This window comes from Bufo gargarizans, chromosome 2 (assembly GCF_014858855.1).
Source record: "Bufo gargarizans isolate SCDJY-AF-19 chromosome 2, ASM1485885v1, whole genome shotgun sequence".
NCBI lineage: Eukaryota > Metazoa > Chordata > Amphibia > Anura > Bufonidae > Bufo > Bufo gargarizans.
Window position 1 is genome coordinate 508,170,403 of NC_058081.1, and position 20,794 is coordinate 508,191,196.

The 20,794-nt window shown below is 38.7% G+C and overlaps 1 protein-coding gene across 3 annotated transcripts in view; it reads right to left on the reverse strand.

Annotated features, from left to right (window-relative positions):
• Positions 1–834: 834 nt before the first annotated feature.
• TSPAN9 (tetraspanin 9) overlaps positions 835–20,794 on the reverse strand; it is a 490,638-nt gene continuing 470,678 nt past the window's right edge. For all 3 annotated transcript variants that reach the window (XM_044281283.1, XM_044281282.1, XM_044281281.1), the window contains 6 exons: positions 19,655–19,846; positions 17,946–18,020; positions 9,664–9,765; positions 9,433–9,564; positions 8,400–8,483; positions 835–2,257 (listed from right to left, as the gene is read on the reverse strand). In XM_044281283.1, coding sequence (XP_044137218.1) covers positions 2,186–2,257; positions 8,400–8,483; positions 9,433–9,564; positions 9,664–9,765; positions 17,946–18,020; positions 19,655–19,846 — 657 coding nt within the window. In that variant the 3' untranslated portion in view covers positions 835–2,185. The remainder of the gene's footprint in view (positions 2,258–8,399; positions 8,484–9,432; positions 9,565–9,663; positions 9,766–17,945; positions 18,021–19,654; positions 19,847–20,794) is intronic.

The window sequence follows — 20,794 nt, forward strand, 5'->3', positions numbered from 1 at the left end:
TTTACCTGTAGAACTCCGTTATGTATAATTGGGCCATGTATGGTCAGCTTTAGAAGTATCACTGACTATGAGTGAATGGATAGAATGCATTCTCATGAATACTGCTTAGGTGAAAATGACTGTAAATGACTGCCTAATGGGTTCCTAGAGAATTGATTGACTTCACGTGCCTCACTTCTGTCTGAATTACATCATGATAGGCTTCATAGTCTTGGTGTTTGATTGAGCCTACCACCATTTTTTAGGTTACAAACGTACTTTAGTTTCCCAAAATAAAGACATCCAATTTGAAACTTCCTCAGGCAATAGGTGACAATAATTACTTAACAAAATGCAACATCAGCTTTGTAGATCATGAATTGCAACTTACAGAAACATATTTTCATTGGTGCCAACATCATCCACCGATATATGTAGTAACTGTCTTGATTCACGAGACCTACTTTCCAAGTCCCTCCGGAATAATAACTTGCATTTTTTGTCCACAAGTATGTCATACTTATTATGACAACTATCCATTATAATGTTAATGCCTCCTTGGCTTTGTAAAAATGGACCTATAACATGAAATACTGCAAATGAATTGCTGCTCTAAAGTGTATTTCCACCCAAATCACACACACATATATATATATATATATATATATATATATATATATATATAGAAATAGAAGACACCGCAGCACATCCGTTGGTGAAAAATAGTGGATCTTTATTCACCCAAGCGACGTTTCAGTCCTCTTACTGGGACCTTTCTCAAGACCCAGTAAGAGGACTGAAACATCACTTGGGTGAATAAAGATCCACTATTTTTCACCAACGGATGTGCTGCGGTGTCTTCTATTTCTATATCATACACCTTGGTAAGGTGTTTTTTCTGCTGGCACCCTATTTTTTCTACTTGGAGTGCTGCCCTGAATTATCGTATATATACATATATATATATATACACAATCAGTAATGATGGGAAAATATAAGCCTTAGGCTGCATTCAGATGGAAGTTCTACAATCAATTTAGTGTCCATACTATGGCCACATCAACCCCAGTTCAAGTGGACTGAACTTACGCTAGATCACCATATAATACTAGGGTGATCTAAGTTTGGCTCACTTGAAGCTGTGTGAAGGTCAGGGTCTAACAGATCTAACACTTTTAATACGGAAGCTAAAATTGATTGATCTAAATGTGGCCTCAAATGCATTTTTCATTGCTCTGATATTTGCGGCCAAAGTGCTTTGAGCCAAATGTAAGTTTCTTTAGGGTTCATCTGTCCAGGTTGATGGAACTCTATACGTTACACACAGTTTTATGGGGGAAAGGAAGCGACAATCACTCAGGGCTCATAGTGGTTCTCAATTTGTAGCCCTGAAAATATTATTTAGATGGAACAACACTTTAAATTGACAATGTAACATTTGAATCCAATACATGGCTACAAAAAAAATAAAAAATGCAATCAATATACCTTTACAATGTAAAAACAGTAATATCTTTGACGCAGACCTTACGTTTGGTTGGCTGAAGGTAACTTGGGTACAGTATATGAACCAAAAAGAGATTATCAATTATTACATTATATCTGAAATAGTAACTCTAGTTCTCATTTCGGAACCTACTTACTGCAGGTGCATTCTTTAAAGATTACAGAGAACTTTGTAGTTTTGTGGTTAACATGATATATGTGGAGCATGAACCAAAAAAGCAAAAGTAACGACAAAAAGTTCAAAAACATGTCAGTGAAAACTCTAGTCCTAATTAGAGTAACAAAAAACAAGTCCCATAAGGTACAAAAAATATTCAGTCCGTTCCATGCAAACTGGCCCATATCACGAATGTGAGGGGCTCTAATTTTCAATGGCTCTCATAAGTCATCCATTTTGTAGTGTTCTTCACTTTTATTTTTCAAATTCAAGAAGCATAAGCATATCCACCATGTATTGGTAGGAGTCTTAAGTGTATTAGTAAGCAAAGCTCTTTTTTATACACGTTCAAGAAGAGTGTTAGAGCAGCAAACTGGCTCTAAGCATTTCCTTTCTTCTTTGGCAAATTAATAATAGGTGTATAGACAGGTAACAGTAAAGTTTCGGCTGTGATGGCAGTCTGGTGACCAATATTCAGATTCCTTGGTTCTTGACAAAGTTTATGGCAAAGTATATTTATACAAATGTCTTGTTGAGAAGCCCTTAGGCGTCATATTTTTTGCCAGTCCTGTGGATTTGCTGGAAAAGGGTCATAGAAAAGGCCATTCCAAGTATCTGAAAAATACATATATAATTATTGTAAGTCAATATTATATACTGCAGAAAGAGACCTATGGATAAACACATTTAATTTATACAACAGGATTAATTTATGGTTCATGGCCTGTTGCTCTGATACTGGCATTCAAGGCACAGTAAATCTATTTACCTAATAACGCGTTAATCAAAATAAAAAAAAGGATGTGTTCATAAAAGATTTCCTAAATCCCTTGACTCTTGTAATTACATTGATCTGGAGGTGGTACTTGTGCAATTGGTGCAATTATTTCAGGTACTTGGTACAATACAATAACTTTGATCTTGGCTTAGAAACTGAAATCTGATCACTTACTACACGAGAACTCATTCTTCTTCGGACCCTAAATCATAAATTGTATCTTACAATTTTAAAATGAAGGTTCTCAAATATCCGTTTATAGAAACAGAATGATAAGACAATCTTCCATAAGACAGGAATCTCCTCTCGTAAAAATGTCTTTGGTTGCATCTCTTGAGGAAAAGGACTAACCATGCTAGCAGTGACACAGCTTAGTGATCATTGGATTAAGGGGAGTGATTGAAGGTTTTGTGGCTTCATCAATTATGGAGTCTTTAAATGTCTGTCCAAACATCCTGTCATATGAGAAAAAGGGCTTTACATTTTGAACAATCAAAGCTATATTCCACTGAAAGAATTTAGTATTTACATCCCAGAAGACTATGGGCACAGATCTTCTGTGTCTTAAACTCTGCCATCAGGTGGACCACACCTTCTCCCAGGGCTGCCTATAGGTCTATTGTGCCTTTAGCTAAATTTGGCACTCGTGTTTCACTGAAAAAAAAACCTCCAAGTGAAATGGAATGGTACCAGTTGCATTGGGCAACTATTACCATTGGGTAGCTCTAAACTTGTAAGTGACCTTAAATTAAAAATAGAGGATTCTAGAAGGAACACACATTAAAATAATTACTTTCAAGCAAAGTGCAGATTTAGAAGCTACATCTAGTCATATGGCACCTATATTCTTCATCAGATAAATTAGGTACAAAATCAAGCAAAGTATGGAGAAACACTAAGCCCTTTAATTGGTTCTCTCACACATCCAAAATATCATTAATGGAGGTGTCTGGAGCACTAATGCAATATGTGACAGAGGTGCTTTTGGGCACCTTTAGACAATAGGGTTGAGTGTGACTGCTACCTCTGCTCCCACTATATGTACACCCTTGGTGCTTCTTATAATCCTATCATTTAAAATGTAAGATTCTGGACCTGCAGCACCACCAGGGTAGGGAGTGGGTGAAGATTTCCTACATACATCTGACCCTATATGACTACCTTAAAGAGTACAAGAATCCAACTTGGATACATTCTAAAATTTGATCAGGCAGCAATACCATCTCCGGAAAGTATCATGGTGAGTTGTTAGAGCGATGATGAGGGCACAGTCAGATCCCATTAAGTCAACGAACTGCATCCTGAGGCTAAATTCTGCAAAGAGCCAGGTAATCGTATAATTGATTCTGATCTGTTTATTAACTGATTCTAGGGCTATTTTGGATTCTACAATATTACATTGCAGTTATGAAGGCACGTATGGGCAGTATCATTCAATTAATAAACTGTGAGCACTGATGTTTCTGTTTCCTTAATTTAACAATTACATTTTGTCATTTGCATCAATTAGCAAAGATCACTCAATTCAAGACAAAGCATAGAGCCGCACTGGCTGCATCGATTGTTTAAGAAGGTAAAAATTAGGTAAAAAAAATAATCTGGCTATATTGAAATCTTACATTGCCAGAGGGATTAAGCTCATTTCCTGCACATAAACACTGATTTCTACAAATGCTGACAGTACACTTGAACAAGGGGCTAGGCAGACAGCAAAAACCTGAAAATGTATAGTAGAAATTTCAGAAATGTTGCACTTAAAGTTCTCCGGTAAACATGTGTTTTCTTGGCGTGCAGTTAATTCTGACCGCATCTTCTAATAAGGAATAGCTGCATACAGATTGGGATGCTCAGTGATTTAGCGGGTGCAACTGTCTTTCATGGCGCCATTAAAAAGCATATGTTATATGTTAATTGCAGGGTCTCCTAGTCTGATCTAAAGGCATCATGTGGTCACGTCTACAACTTTCTCAAGTGCATTAACTGTGACCATATTGTCCCTTTTAGTGAATCAGGCTGGTTGGCATCTGCTTCTTTTGTGATAAGTTGATTTTAGTCTATTATTCCCTGATATCAGCTATTTCAGACTGGGAAAAGGTAAACTGTAGTGTCAGACTAGAGTTCCTTGGGTGCGCCAAAGCACTGTAAATGATTATGAAGACTAACTGTCCCTCTATACAGGACCCTAGTGGCAAGTGATTAGCTCCTATTCTGGGCTTTTAGGATCCATTATGGTGTCTGAACCCAGACTCTCCTGAGGAATCTCTGTTACTCTGGCAGGCCAATCTAACCTTGGCTGGAACCTTTGTGCCCAGAAGCACTTCTTTACCTCACCCGTCTGTACTACTGAGAACCTCCAGAAACAAGTACATCTGTTTCGGAACCATGAAAAATCATGTAATGTTGTGCTAAGAGGGTTTCCGCCATCACATGATTTTTTAATGCATTGTCTGTTTGCACACTACGGCAGACTAAAAGTACTATGTAATCTTTGTAAATTGTTTCAAATCCTGGAAACATGGTTGTGGCTAAGGATTGGAGCATGTGCCCTAGTTTCTAGGTGTATTAAGTTTTTTTTAAGAAGCACAGGATAGGCCACCAGTCCGATTCCTGGTATCCCCACCACTCAGCTGTTAGAAGAGGCTGTGGCACTTTGATGAAAACTGAAGCCCCCTCACTGCATTTCAAGTACAGCACCATACATTGAGTAGTGGTTGTGCTTGGCATTGCAGACCAGGCTCATTCACTTGGATGGGACTGAGCTGCACATATGCCATGTGACTGATGAATGTGCCATCACTGGCATAGGAACTCACAGGAGCGTTGTGGCCTCTTCACAAAGCTGATTGGTGGGGGTGCTGCGATTTGGACCCTCACCGGTCTGATATTGTTGACCTGAGGATAGATCATAAATATTGTATTCCTGGAAAACCACTTTAAGGATGGGGGATCTTGTGGACCTCATAAGAGACCTGTGGAATGAAAGCTAGTCTCAATAATTTACTTTGGAAAGGCGTTATTCCTTTCCCATATTATGGCATGGTTGTCACGGCCCCAAGATGTCTACCATATATTCCCATATTGGATTATATTTCCTGCTGGTCACCTTCAGAGTTCTGCAGCAGATGACACATTGAATTTACCAGGATTATCCCCATTGTCACATTGTCATTCAGTGTTGCAAATCCGTAACTTTTCCATGTAGAATCCTGATATTTATTTCCATGTTTAACTTTTTCCCACAGTAGTGCCAAAAATTCTGCATTTTGTGCATTGGATTTGAAATTTAATTCGGTGTGAACTTGCCCTAGCTCTTCTAGCTTAGAAAATCTATCAATGGAAAGGGTCCTTTTTGTATAGGTTAAACGAGGCATACATTATTCCTCCACAAGCTGCCGATACACTGCAGACTGTCTTATGCTTCATATACATTTCACACCAAAGATATTTGGGTTTAAATAAAACTTAATTGAGCTTATAAACATTAAAGAAAAACTGAGCAGCTTTAGGCAAATTTCAGCTCTTGCTTGCTCCATTAAAGCCGGATTTAAACAAAGTTAAATAACGGGATCCGCATAGAGGTGCTGTAAAACCAATCAACCGGACATTAACGACATATACTCCTAAATAAATATCCCTGCAATATATTGCAGTTAAATCCAACACTGTCCAAATATTACACTGCAGAAGACAGCTACCTGCTATTCAGCCATGAGGTTTTTTTTTATAATGTTTTTGTTTACTTTTGAAAAATTACCATTGACCATAGGATACCCGTGCCGTACATGTATGGCGCTGCAGGATGTGACTTAAAGAGGACCTTTCATCAGTTTGTACTTTCTAAAATCAATGCCTGGCACTGTAGGTCAAGATTAGATGTGCTATCGCTATTTTTTCCCTCATATGCTGCTCTGTTACGCCGCAGTGGCATTGGTACAGGGAGGAGGAGATGGCTGCATTTCTTAGTGGGCGTCTCCTTCTCCCTGGCTGTGGAGTGGTTCAATCGCAGCCGACCGCACCATAGCCATTGAGAAAAAACTGCTCCCATTCTCCCTGGCTGTATTGCTGTCTTACTTTTTCAGTGAACCACTGGTGGACAATATTGACAATTCTGCCTAAAAGCAACAGTAATGAAAATATTTTTAATAACACATCGCTCTCCCATAAGTCACCACCTCATGCTGGTATAGCAGCTGTGCTGGCTTCAATCTGAAATTATATCCACAAAGGGTAACAGCCATTTTATTGCTCCCCTTAAACTAATTTCCCTGGGAAAAGCCAACATACAGTATATAAATGAAAACCTTAACTAGAGAATTCATATTGAATTGTTCTATTTTTTTTTTTATCATGTTCAGTTCTGGGCTGTTCATAATGGAATGGGAATTCTCTGAAGCTGTTCTGCAAGATTTCATACAACTGACCATTAACAGATATTCCGAGTTCAAAGATTTAAGAATCCCTCCATTTTGCACCCTCATTTACTGCGCAGGTTGGAAAGCAGCCACAAATATTGGGGGCAATGTATGTGTCCCTGATGCCAATCTTAATAGGAAACCTCACTGGTGTATGGTGTGCAAGAATTATTCAAAGGCATAATCCTCCTAATTGTTGTTCATAATTGGGAGCTCCGTGCTCCAGAAAAATAAATATGCCCATAGATTTTTAGTGAAAATGTGTGCCATTTTTCTGGTGCACATGTTGTTAGATGAGATGGGCCATGGAGGTCCCACCAACATCGGTGTCCCCTCTTGCTAATGCCACACACACTTTTTGTAAAAGTGCAGAGGATGGCAGAAAATGCTTTGGTGTCCCAAAAACTATAAATCTAGTGGTTAAGGGGGGCCTTCTAATTAAAAATGGAGTTTTAAAAATCTATTCAGTTTGAAAAACAAACTTACCCTTTATGATCAGGACTAATGATCCAATTAACTTAAAGGGGTGGTCTCACATCAGCAAATGGCATTTATTATGTGATTGTCCATATTGCTTCCTTTGCTGGCTGGATTCATTTTTCCATCATATTATATACTGCTTGTATCCAGGGGTTATGACCACCCTGCAATACAGCAGCGGTGGCCATGCTTGCATGCCATAGAAAAAAGTGCTGGCCTCTCTGGTGCCATTTGATGAAGTTAGACAGCCCCTATAGGTATACTATTTTCTGTTTCAGAGGGTTGTCACTTTTTTTAAAACTGTGTTCACACTGGCATCATGATTTCCATTTTTACAGGAGTGCTTTTTTGTGCTGGATACAAATAAAATAGTGCCAATTGCTGGGCTATTTTGTCTGTAAAATTGTAAAGTGGAACAGAGCAATAGAAATATTAGAGGAAATGTGAACAGAGCCTTATGGTATTCTGACCACCCAAAAGCATCTCAAGACTGATGAAAAAGAGCTAACACAAGTGTGAATAGAGTCTAGGTTATGACTTGCCTTGGAAAATTATATTGGAGTGTTTCAAACATGGTAGATCAAAATTGGGGATGAGGTTTCAGACTATGAAAAAGCATTTAGGGTGACCTAGTACTTTATGGCTGATGGAACCTGTGCATTTTTACAGTCAGTGAGGACTTGCTTTATAGTTCTTCCAAATGGGTGATGGTCAACTAATCAACATTCTGTAGAGTCACCATAGCACACACCACAGCATGTGAAGTTACTTGGCCCCCTCCAAATATACAGAAAATGTGGATGTCTACTTTTAATTGCATCATAACCTTTGCTGTTGTCATTGTGCACACAGGATGTATCATCAATATGATCAGATTGGTTATTTGTGATCAACTTATTAGAAGTAAACCCTAGTGACAAGTGATTGGCTCTAAAGTCAGCTCCAAATAAGGTTAGCTTATACTACCCATTATTTTGTTAGAACCTAGGCCCACTGGAGGTTCCTCTTGGTGGGCCAGCTAACCCTGCATGTAGAAAATGTGCAATAACAATACTGGACAAAGTAACACAAAAATCAGCTTACATACCTGAATTATGAGTATACACATCCCAATTGTACCAAGGACATGCTTGTTGTCATCAAACCACATCTTTACTTTCTCATAACAGCCCTGCAGACCAAAGCAAACACCATAGTTAATTTATATCAAGTGTGATCGTTCGGTATCCTTGGCCCTTTTCATTTACTGGTACTTTCAAGTAAGCAAAGGCTTAAAATGTTTAAAGAAAGAATTTACACTAGAAGAGTTATACCTACTATGTTTACACCATGTTCCAATGAGAGTTCAAACAATATAAAAAGAGAATACCTAAGGGAAAGCTTTCATATTCTTAGTTTACAGGATTCAGTTGAATTCTTGATAGCTCTAAGAGTCTAAGGAGTTGCATGAGGTTAGCACATAAGGGCTACTTTTTCCAGAAACAGTTCCATTCCTGTTCATAGACTGTGTCTGGTATTGCAGCTTAGCCTCAAAATAATGTCGCTGACCTGTAAAAACCAAATTGGCCTATTTACTAGAATGCCACTGCCTTTTTTCAGAACTGGCACCACTAGGACCACAATTTCTCGATGGCTTTAGCTATCTTCTCTACTTTTCCTATACAAATTAATTGGCTATTTTTAATAGACTATTAATAATCTTCCCCTAAGAATATGGCATTAATGTACATGTACTGTAGGCAGTTGTGATAAAGAGCCTACAAGACATAGATGTGAAAAGGGTAATAGGACAACCTGGAAATCCAACTGTACGCCACAAAGATGAAAATAGTATATTCCTTGAATCTAGGTATTTAATGTTGGAAATGTTTTATCAACAGCTGGTAAATATTCAGAACTTGTACCTTGTAATTTAAAACTGGAATGATAATTTTGAAGTGGTCAATGCTGAGATATAGATCATACAACATGACTGACACCTAGTTTCCAGTTTCTAAATGGGAGAAAGGCCTTTCTTGAGACCTCATGCCCCATTTTAAAATCCTGCTTAGTTAATCACTATATGAATTACAGGAAAGTTGTTTTAATGCACCCCCATTCCTCATCCAAATCATACTCACAGTCTTCCATACTAAGCTGGTCGAATTATGGCCACAATCCTGAGAGTTTTCCATGCAGCATCGATCAGGAACTGTGTTCTCTCCTAGCACCGGATACCAATCGGTATAATCTGTCACTCCACAACAGTGCATCTGAAATTAACCCAGATAAGCACAATAAATATCTTCACAGGACACATGCACACCATGATGTACAATATACAATGGAAACAAGAAGATCAAGAAACCTACTTCAGCCTGAATAATGTTCCAAGCATTCTTCAGCCCAACATTATTTTCTGTGTTGTAAAGCAATAAACCGTCTTTCAAATCCTGCTTTGCACTCTCATTGACCTAGGAGAGAAAAGGAACAGAAATGTCACTGGGAACATCAGAAGAGGTTTAAAACAAACAGGACTTCCCTCCAGACAAACTGCATTGCAAAGAAGAAGGTGGAGACTCAGTCCATGGGTCTTTAGAAGGGGTTTGATGGGGAAACAACCACTAGGATCCTTTCTCCTAGATGGCAAAACCCAGTAATATAATGAGGGCTGATTTAGATCTTTGTTCAGGGGTCATCCCACTTCTGTGTTTACCATGGATTCATTTCTGATCATGCAATTCTATAATAAAAACTTTAGAGAAGCATCAAACTGCAAAATGTGATAATTCCACTAACAATGACCTAAGAGATGCAATTAGCAGCTCTTGTACCCTTGATTTCTCACAAGGGTTGCAAACATTGCACAAATCACAAAATAGTTAGCATTATTTGCCTGTCTGAAATGATTGGGAGAGCACAAGAGAAGAAGTGGATCAGACCAAGTATGGCTTCTGTTGAGTGTCACTGTTTTCAAAATGGTGCATTCTTTGTTTGGGGTGCCCATCAACTAGTCAAAGGGAAGAGCAACTTCGAAAGGTGTCTGCATCCCTGGAGACCTGGCACATCTGTGCATTACATAGACAATCCACCGATTTCAATGGGCACTATGTAATGCCCTGTTGGGGAAATGCTGGGGAATCAAACCTTCAGCAGAACACCTTATAATTAGCTTATTTTCAGTGTCCTCTTCATGAAATAGGTACCCTTTTAACTAAAGAACAGAAGGAAAAAAAATCTATTTCCCATTGACCTGTTGATAGCCAGGTAGGCCACTGTGAAATACAAAAATGTCCTTGATAACTAATATATTGGAATGATCTGATTTATATAAGGGTTTCAAAAACAAATTCATCCCTTCATGTTACAGGAAAATGAGGAAGAACTAAAATGCACCACACACATAAATAGGACTAGATTTACAAGTACTGAGAAGAATGTCTGACCTTGACAAAGTCAAATATATGAGCTGTGACTACGTGAATACTTTCCACAATGGGTTTTTTAAATAACTAGTCGCTTAAAAGAGGGCAACGGTTCATCCAAAATTGTATGTAACCTACATTTCTTCCTGGCTAATGCTCTCAATAGAAGCGTCGTCAAAGGAGTGTTTCTCAATTAATGTGCAGTGGAGCGTGCTTAATGCAAGGTCTGCGAACCAAGCGCTCCTGATATGAAAAACCAATTGTGCATTGGCCTTAACTTGTGGACAATAAACATCTGGATTTTATGAAGTCCCTGTTTCATATGTTATTTTATTTCTAAAGCCTTTGTCCGGGGAAAACTTGTAAAAAGTGAATTAATTGAGAAGAAATTGAGAATATTTACATAGTTAAAGGGTGTCTGTCAGGTTGTATATGCTCAATAAACCATTACTGTAGAGGCAATACATTTAAAACCACACATTTCTGGCCACTGACCAGCTTCATATTGCCAAGAAACAGACCTTATATTCTTTATGCAAATTAGTTGACAAGTACCCTGAGGGATGTTCGTAACTCAGCAAGTGCTCCTGCTTTCATGTACAAATTCTGCCCCTTCCCCTAGGTCTTGATTGGCATTCTCACGCATGTGTCATGTGGTCCCAAAACACCACATGAACACATGCCTGGGATCTCGCAGCTACATAAAATGACACTCAAGGTCAGGGGGTGGCATAGAGCATTGGGTGCTGGCGTTTATGCACAAAAGCAGGGCACTTGCTGCGCAGGGGACCACCCTCAGCCCACTTACCAGCTCAGGTTTTGTTTCCCAGCAATAAGGACCTGGTCAATGGCCAGGGAAGAATTGTTTTAAAGGTTATGGACACCTTTGGGCCGTCTTTTTAATAATTGCATTTTATTAATTTCAGGCTAAAAATCTTTTTTTTTTTTTTTTTCAATTAGTCTTTGTTAAAAATGTTCAGCCATTTTTGGGATACAAGGGTTAAACAATCAGTTTGAGTATCACTTCTCAGTTCATCAGCTGATGACCCTTGTGAAGTTTTATGTCTGACCTACTGACCTCATAAACGCTCATTATAGCTAAGTTTTTATCAAACTGAACGCTTTTAATAAAGATCAATTAAAAAATATATTTTTAGCCCAAAAGAAGTAAAGTGCAATCATAAAAAAAATCCCAAGAAGGTGTCTTAGCCTTTAAATATTTTGAAGTACACTACACCTCCATACAAATCTTTGGGGCATATACAACCTGACAGACTCCTTTTAAAATAACATTTGAAGGGAATGCTTCCCCCCCCCCCCCCATCCTTTACTGTATAGACTGGGACATAGTTAGCCAAGTCATTTCATTACAGGTGAGAAACTACAGCTCTTTTAACCTACCAGAGGTCTAGATAAGGCAGTAAACCAACACTATATACTATATAATGCAGATGGTTCTGAAGGGCAGCTTTCTTGTCACTCTCTGGACTTCCTGGAGGAGGGGCAGTACTCAGTCTATTTCTGGAGACTGTGGTCATCTATCAACGTTTTTAGCATACACACCCTGTTGCATTGTGTATATAGACAATGCAAGAAGCATTGTCTGTTGCATTTATTGCTATTTTAAGTGTTGGGTGGAAGGTATTTAAAAAAAATAAAGGTTGTAGTGTACAATCTAGTAGGTGTGTATACCACACCTGTAAAATGTATACACTGGATTTGCCAAAATGTCAGTATTGTTATTTTTTATTACAAATGAACATCTTAAAATTCTCATCTAATTGCTGTAATTAATTTATTGGCTAATGCTATTATATTAAAAATAATATTAGCCATATTTTTCTGAATTACGGAACAGATCTCCACTAGCCTGAAACAACTGGATTGTCGATTATGATTCTGACTGCTAAATTGTGCTTGACTGAACACATTTTTGTCACAGAGCCTGTATGGAGGCAAATTAAGCCAACGGCTTTCCGTGTGCTGCCATATGGTGCCGTACTGCTCTGTATTATAGTGATTTACTCCTCTAGAAGCAGAATATCTCTGTACTATGGCATCTTCAATTTTCTTTTGGATTCACACAGAAAAACCTCTCTCTGACTTTGTACAACACTGAAGGCCTACTGTACATAGTACAGTAGGGCTCCATAAACGTATATGGTTACTGTATTCTAGCTTTGTACAACTCAGAGGCTGTACGAAGCTATTATACGGTCGAGTGCATGAGGCATTTGTTTTTCTTAGCAGTAATCTTTGAAATCACTGTAGATTTAAATGAGTTTTAATTGGTCTAAATGGGCAATTGCTTGTGTTGTCATCGCAAAATCAACTTCTGCTTGCAATCGACTGCACTAACTTTAAAGTTCTTCTACGGCATTATTAAGTCTCTCAAATCCTGTTAGAAGCTGTGGCAATGGCTTCTGCAAATAAGACATCCCTACAAACAGTCTTCCACTTTGATATGTAAATGAGTCACTACTTAAAAGAAGGAGTATAGGTAATGATAAGAAACATGTTATTCAGTAGCACTTGTTTCTACCCAAAAAAAATCTTAAAAGCTGTAAGACAAATGATGAACACATTTCATTTTCTGTTTTCTTTTTCTACTTTCTAGCTTTGTATGGCCCATTACCATAAATCTTCAGTTATTTTACTTGTCATTCATCAAGATAATCTGCAAAAAAACTACTTTGTCATATCCAAGACAATAGTTAATAATTATGCCTTTAGGGTACTTTCACACTAGCGTTTATATTTTCAGGTATTGAGATCCATTATAGGGGGTCAATACCAGAAAAAAACGCTTTCGTTTTGTCCCCATTCATTGTCAATTGTGACAAAACTGAGCTGAACAGAACAGAATGCTCCAAAATGCATTCCGTTCCGTTTAGTTGTGTTCCTAGACCACAGAGCAAACCGCAATATGTTGTATTTTGTTTTGTCCTGGGATGCAGGGCAAGACGGATCAGGCATTTACCCCCAATGCCAGTCAATGGGGACAGATCCGTTTTCTCTGCCACAATAGAAAACTGATCTGTCCCCCTATGACTTTCAATGGAGTAAATGACGGATCCGTCTTGGCAATGTTAAAGATAATACAACCAGATCCATTCATAATGGATGCAGACGGTTGTATTATCAGTAACGGAAGCGTTTTTGCTGGACCCTACCTGATCTAGCAGAAATGCTAGTGTGAAAGTAGCCTTAGTTGGTAAAAAAGTAATAAAAAATTGTGGAATAGTATGCAAATACAAACGCTAAAAATGAAAAGAAAAAAAAACAAACAAACATATTTTTCCTTTTTAGGTTAAGCTCTGTTCACATTTGGATTAGAAAATCGCCTCCATTGCAGATTCTGTCAAATTAGATGGCAAAAATAGTGCTGTATGCAGAAAAACCTAAAGGTAGTGGCGTACCTCCAATAGAGGTAGACCATGCAGCCAGCTGCTATGAGGCCCATAGGGAAAAGGGGCCACAGTGAACCAAAGGCCCTGCGCCCTAATTACACTCATTACTGTCCAGCTTCAGAATAGTATCCCTATCAACAATGGAGGAAGCTAAAGAACCTGTGATGATGTAATCACAAGTCCTGTATATCTAGTAAAGGAACTGCACAAAGAATGGTGAAGTTCCCAGGTTAGATAGGAGCATCTGACAGGACCTGTGATTACATCGTTCTCATCAAAGGTCCTGTACCTCTAGTAAAGGAACTGCACAGACCATGGTGTAGTTCCCAGGTTAGATAGGAGCATCTGCCAGGACTTGTGATGACATCATCATCATCACAGGTCCTGTACATCTAGTAAATTAACTTGCACAGAGCATCATCACAGGTTCTTTAACCCCCAACAGCATGGAGAAGAACTGCAGGATGAGCTCTCCACTGAGACTAAAATGGAGGGGTAAGAGGTCCTCTTCCTTTCTCTTCATTTGACCCCCATTCCCTACTTTTTACTCATATCTTACTCATATATAGTACTGCAGACAGTTACAACCACCATTACCTCATGTACCTCACACAATAACCATAATATATAACTGACCATGTATCTGTACACTGCACTCCCTCTCATTTATACAGTGGCGGAAATAATTATTTGACCCCTCACTGATTTTGTAAGTTTGTCCAATGACAAAGAAATGAAAAGTCTCAGAACAGTATCATTTCAATGGTAGGTTTATTGTAACAGTGGCAGATAGCACATCAAAAGGAAAATCGAATAAATAACTTTAAATAAAAGATAGCAACTGATTTGCATTTCATTGAGTGAAATAAGTATTTGAACCCCTACCAACCATTAAGAGTTCTGGCTCCCACAGAGTGGTTAGACACTTCTACTCAATTAGTCACCCTCATTAAGGACACCTGTCTTAACTAGTCACCTGTATAAAAGACACCTGTCCACAGAATCAATCAATCAAGCAGACTCCAAACTCTCCAACATGGGAAAGACCAAAGAGCTGTCCAAGGATGTCAGAGACAAAATTGTAGACCTGCACAAGGCTGGAATGGGCTACAAAACCATTAGCAAGAAGCTGGGAGAGAAGGTGACAACTGTTGGTGCGATTGTTCGAAAATGGAAGGAGCACAAAATGACCATCAATCGACCTCGCTCTGGGGCTCCACGCAAGATCTCACCTCGTGGGGTGTCAATGGTTCTGAGAAAGGTGAAAAAGCATCCTAGAACTACACGGGAGGAGTTAGTTAATGACCTCAAATTAGCAGGGACCACAGTCACCAAGAAAACCATTGGAAACACATTACACCGCAATGGATTAAAATCCTGCAGGGCTCGCAAGGTCCCCCTGCTCAGGAAGGCACATGTGCAGGCCCGTCTGAAGTTTGCCAATGAACACCTGAATGATTCAGAGAGTGACTGGGAGAAGGTGCTGTGGTCTGATGAGACCAAAATAGAGCTCTTTGGCATTAACTCAACTCGCTGTGTTTGGAGGAAGAAAAATGCTGCCTATGACCCCCAAAACACCGTCCCCACCGTCAAGCATGGGGGTGGAAACATTTTGCTTTGGGGGTGTTTTTCTGCTAAGGGCACAGGACAACTTATTCGCATAAACGGGAAAATGGACGGAGCCATGTATCGTGAAATCCTGAGCGACAACCTCCTTCCCTCTGCCAGGAAACTGAAAATGGGTCGTGGATGGGTGTTCCAGCACGACAATGACCCAAAACATACAGCAAAGGCAACAAAGGAGTGGCTCAAGAAGAAGCACATTAAGGTCATGGAGTGGCCTAGTCAGTCTCCGGACCTTAATCCAATCGAAAACCTATGGAGGGAGCTCAAGCTCAGAGTTGCACAGAGACAGCCTCGAAACCTTAGGGATTTAGAGATGATCTGCAAAGAGGAGTGGACCAACATTCCTCCTAAAATGTGCGCAAACTTGGTCATCAATTACAAGAAACGTTTGACCTCTGTGTTTGCAAACAAGGGTTTTTCCACCAAGTATTAAGTCTTTTTTTGTTAGAGGGTTCAAATACTTATTTCACTCAATGAAATGCAAATCAGTTGCTATCTTTTATTTAAAGTTATTTATTCGATTTTCCTTTTGATGTGCTATCTGCCACTGTTACAATAAACCTACCATTGAAATGATACTGTTCTGAGACTTTTCATTTCTTTGTCATTGGACAAACTTACAAAATCAGTGAGGGGTCAAATAATTATTTCCTCCACTGTATATATATATATATACCTCACATATCAGTACACTGCTGTATATACTATGTATCTGTACACACGGCATCTGTTATACTTTGTACCTCACATATCAGTACACTGCTGTGTATACTGTCCATGAACGGGTAATGGGAGGGGCTATGCATGGGGCATGGGGGCCCAATTTAGATTCTTGCTATGGGGCCCGGTGATTTCTATATACACCCTGTCTATGTGTGTGTGTGTGTGTGGGGGGGGGGGGGGTAGGATTATGGGGGGTGGAGGGGGGGTTAGGATCTCCACTGATCAGATAGTGATGGCTTATCCTGAGGATAGGCCATCACTTGTAATGGGTAGGACAACCCATTTAATACATTTATGTTAACATTTCATTTTGGTCATTAATCCTAAGCTCTCTATCCTATGTACATAATGTTATATGATCATTCAATGATTTAGAATATTTGATAACCATCACTTAGGAACCTTACGGTAGCAGCAGATTACTCCGTTTTCACTAAACATGAGAAGGTTTTCCCAGCAGCATGGTGGCTTCAGTTCATAGGCTGTAATGTCTGATAAACACACATTTTCAGTGTCACACATTTTGCAGAATCGCTTCTTAGGCTTGATAAACTGTCTAATACTAGACAACTACAGCCGGCTATTAATCAGTCCTATGAAATGTTCTGTCACTGGTGAGCAGAATGCTTCCGCATCCCACAATTGAAATCCGTTCACTTTTATGGAGAGGTTTAATCCTATCATTAGATATTTTAAATGCTAATGTGCAAAATACTCAGGACAATGCCCACCAATACTGTACTGAATAACGGGGCCCGTTTCATAAAATACAATCCAGTAAAGCATATTTTAGTGACAGCTGTTTATTATTTTCGGCATGTTGGAAATGAACAGGGAAGAAAGTTTTGAGGGCATTGAACATCTGTCTTCCACCCATGTTCCAGGTTATTAATGTAAAGAGACTGATGATTTAAAGGGATACTAAATGGAAGTTCTAAATTTGATTTGATGTATATTTTGTACAGCTGGGTACAGCAATAACCCTCTGGCAATGTAGGAACAGACCAAGCCACCTTCACATAGTAACACATACCCAAATGGTAAAATGATGTTATATACAAACATGAGAACTTCTTGAAGTACTTAAAGGCAGCCAGTCTGCAGGCAATGTGTTATAGATCAGGAGAAGCTGAGATTTATATATATTTTATTTGAAAAGATTTAGTAAAACTTGTTTTTTCCATGACTAGAAGTCCAGTGGGTGTTTCTAATTAACAATTAACAGCTATCTCAGTATATAGATTCATATAAGGAAGTCTGTCAGTCATTGAGTAGGACCACCCACTGGACTACTAAATCTAAAAAAAGGGTTTTAAAGGGTCATTGAGTTTTCAAAAAACGCTTCATATGTCATGGAGACATGACATGGGAAACAGTGGCACTGATTCGGGAAAAAAGTCAGACCCAGAAAAAAACTTTGGAGCTGTATTAATATTCAGTAGACACTGAAAAGAAAGACTGATTACTTACCCTGTCCATATAGACAAAGAATAGGATAAGCAGAATCAGCTCAGCCAAAAGGATTATCAGCAAAATGATGAAAAACTGAAATAAGACATAGAAAAGGAATACTTGATATTTACATGGAAACATGTTATGTTATAAACACAGCCAAATGATAATGTAAATCTGTATAATATCATATATATATATATATACACTGCCTGTCCCAAAAAAAAGTTGCCACCTAGATTTAACTAAGCAAATAGTTATGAGCCTCCTATTGGATAATTACTGCATGGGCGATTATCTTTCAGCTGGCAATAAGTTATTTAACCCCAACTGGTGCAATGAGTTGCTTCTCATTTCTTAAACAACCATGTCGAAAGATACATCTCATGGTCATGGAAAAGATGTTAGTCTGTTCTGAGAAGGGTCAAATCATTGGCATGCATCAAGCAGAGAAAACATCTAATGAGATTGGCGAAACTACTAAAATTGGGTTAAGAACTGTCCAACTGGAAGGATAGTGGGGACCCATTGTATTCGAGGAAGAAATGTGTCGGGAAAAACATCCTGAATGATCGTGATCGGGGATCACTTAAACGTTTGGTGAAATCAAATCAAAGTAAAACAGCAGTAGAACTCAGGGCTATGTTTAATAGTGAAAGTAAGAGCACTTCCACACGCACAATGCGAAGGGAACTCAAGGGATTGGGACTGAACAGCTGTGTAAACGTAACAAAACTGCTAATCAGTGAGGCAAACCAGAAAAAAATCCTTTAGTTTGCTAGGGAGCATAAAGATTGGACTCTGGAGCAATGGGAGAAGGTCATATGGTCTAATGAGTCCAGATTTACCCTGTTCCACAGTGATGGGCACATCAGGGTAAGAAGAGAGGCAAATGAAGTGATGCACCCATCATGCCTAGTGCATACTGTACAAGCCTGTGGGGGCAGTGCTATGATCTGGGGTTTCTGCAAATGGTCAGGTCTAGGTTCATCAACAGTATGTTCTCCAAGAATAAGGTCAGCTGAACATACTGAATGACCAGGTTATTCCATCAATGGATTTTTTCTTCCCTGATGGCACAGGCATATTCCAAAATGACAATGCCAGGATTCATCGGGCTCAAATTGTGAAACAGTGATTAAGGGAGCATGAGACATCATTTTCACACATGGATTGGCCACCAAAGAGTCCAGTCCTTAACCCCATCGAGAATCTTTGGGATGTGCTGGAGAAGGCTTTGCGCAGAAGTCAGACTCTACCATCATCAATGCAAGATCTTGGTGAAAAATTAATGCAACACTGGAAATAACACTTGTGACATTGCAGAAGCTTATCGAAACAACAGCGAATGCATGCCGTAATCAAAGCTAAGGGCTTTTTTTGGTGTCTTTTTTTTTGAACAGGCAGTATATATATATATATATATATATATATATTATATACATAGAGGTAAATAATAATACAATTCTGGTTTTCTGTAGCCACCACTTGGGGGTGCTTTGGTGCTCACTACATACTGTGTTTTTATTGAGCTCAATTTATACACAGTATTCAGCATTTTATTTTCTTTGATGTGAATAGAAATATGGTCCATGCCCATCCCAGTTGGTGCAAAAACTACTTCGAAAGGCATAGCAAAACTACAGGCAGCAATACTTTAATTAGACATGACATCTAAATAGGCACAGCAATGTCTTCTCATGGAATTTTTAATTATAGCAACTTACACTTAAGAGGAGGCACTTGTTTTCCTTTATAGCACCGAGACTGCCCATGAAGCCAGTCACCATGACGATTGTGCCAATGGCAATAACTAGATTTGCTGCTGAAAGCGAAGGGAAACTAGGAGAAAATGTTGCAAAGTTTCCTTGTGATACAGAAAGCCATATTCCGACACCTAGCAATCCACAGCCGCAGAGCTGGAAAACAAGAGCAAAAAAAAATGTCAATGACTTTATTGCTGATTTTATGCATAGTAAATTATTAACTGTACATAATGATACTTTTTTATTGTAATTTATAAAAAAGTTACATAAAAAATTTACTGGTTTTAAGACTGCCACAGGTAGCATCTTTTTGATCAAAAATTGATGGAAGTTAATCAACACTTATTTAATTGTCCCAAAATTCTGGACTATCTTGCATCAAAGCACCACGTACAAGAAAACTTTTAAAGAAGAAATAGAACTGTAGAAAATACACCTCCCTCCCCAAAGACACATACCAACAACTCCTCTCCTCAGATTTTCTCCCTGGATCCTGTTGTATATTATATTATAAAACTAAAAAATATACAAAGATTGCTTCTGTAGTTGTCAGAGATATGAGCCATTTCTTTCATTATCAAAATCCTGTCTGGTTGTAAGACAACTGGCTGTAGTAGGAGCCCTCCCCCACTGCTCTGTCTTAAATAAGAGCCCAGGAATGCTAAGCACCACCTGTTGTCAAAGCTCCAGTCCATTTGTTAAATGAAAAAAAAAAAGTTTTCAACACTACTGTTTAAGAAACGTTGGCACTAATTATCTTAACCAGACAAATTAATTGTCAAATTAATGTCCAAAAGACATAAATGCCTGTGATATGGTGCTACTTATATCAAGGAGAACTAGGATTGTCGATTTGAATCCAACCTTTGCAATCATTAGTTCCCCCAATAGGAGACATGAACAATTGCCTGAATAAGTTGAAAAACATTCCCTGTCTGTGGCCTCCTATGGGCAAGCATAGACATCTCACTAACTCAAATGATTGGTACGCTATTATCTGACCAATGTTGAACATCTTGAGAGGTGCTGTCCAACTTTCAAAAATGGGAATTTTATGTCCAAAAATTGAAATTTTCCAACATTCAGGGAAATCCACTTTCA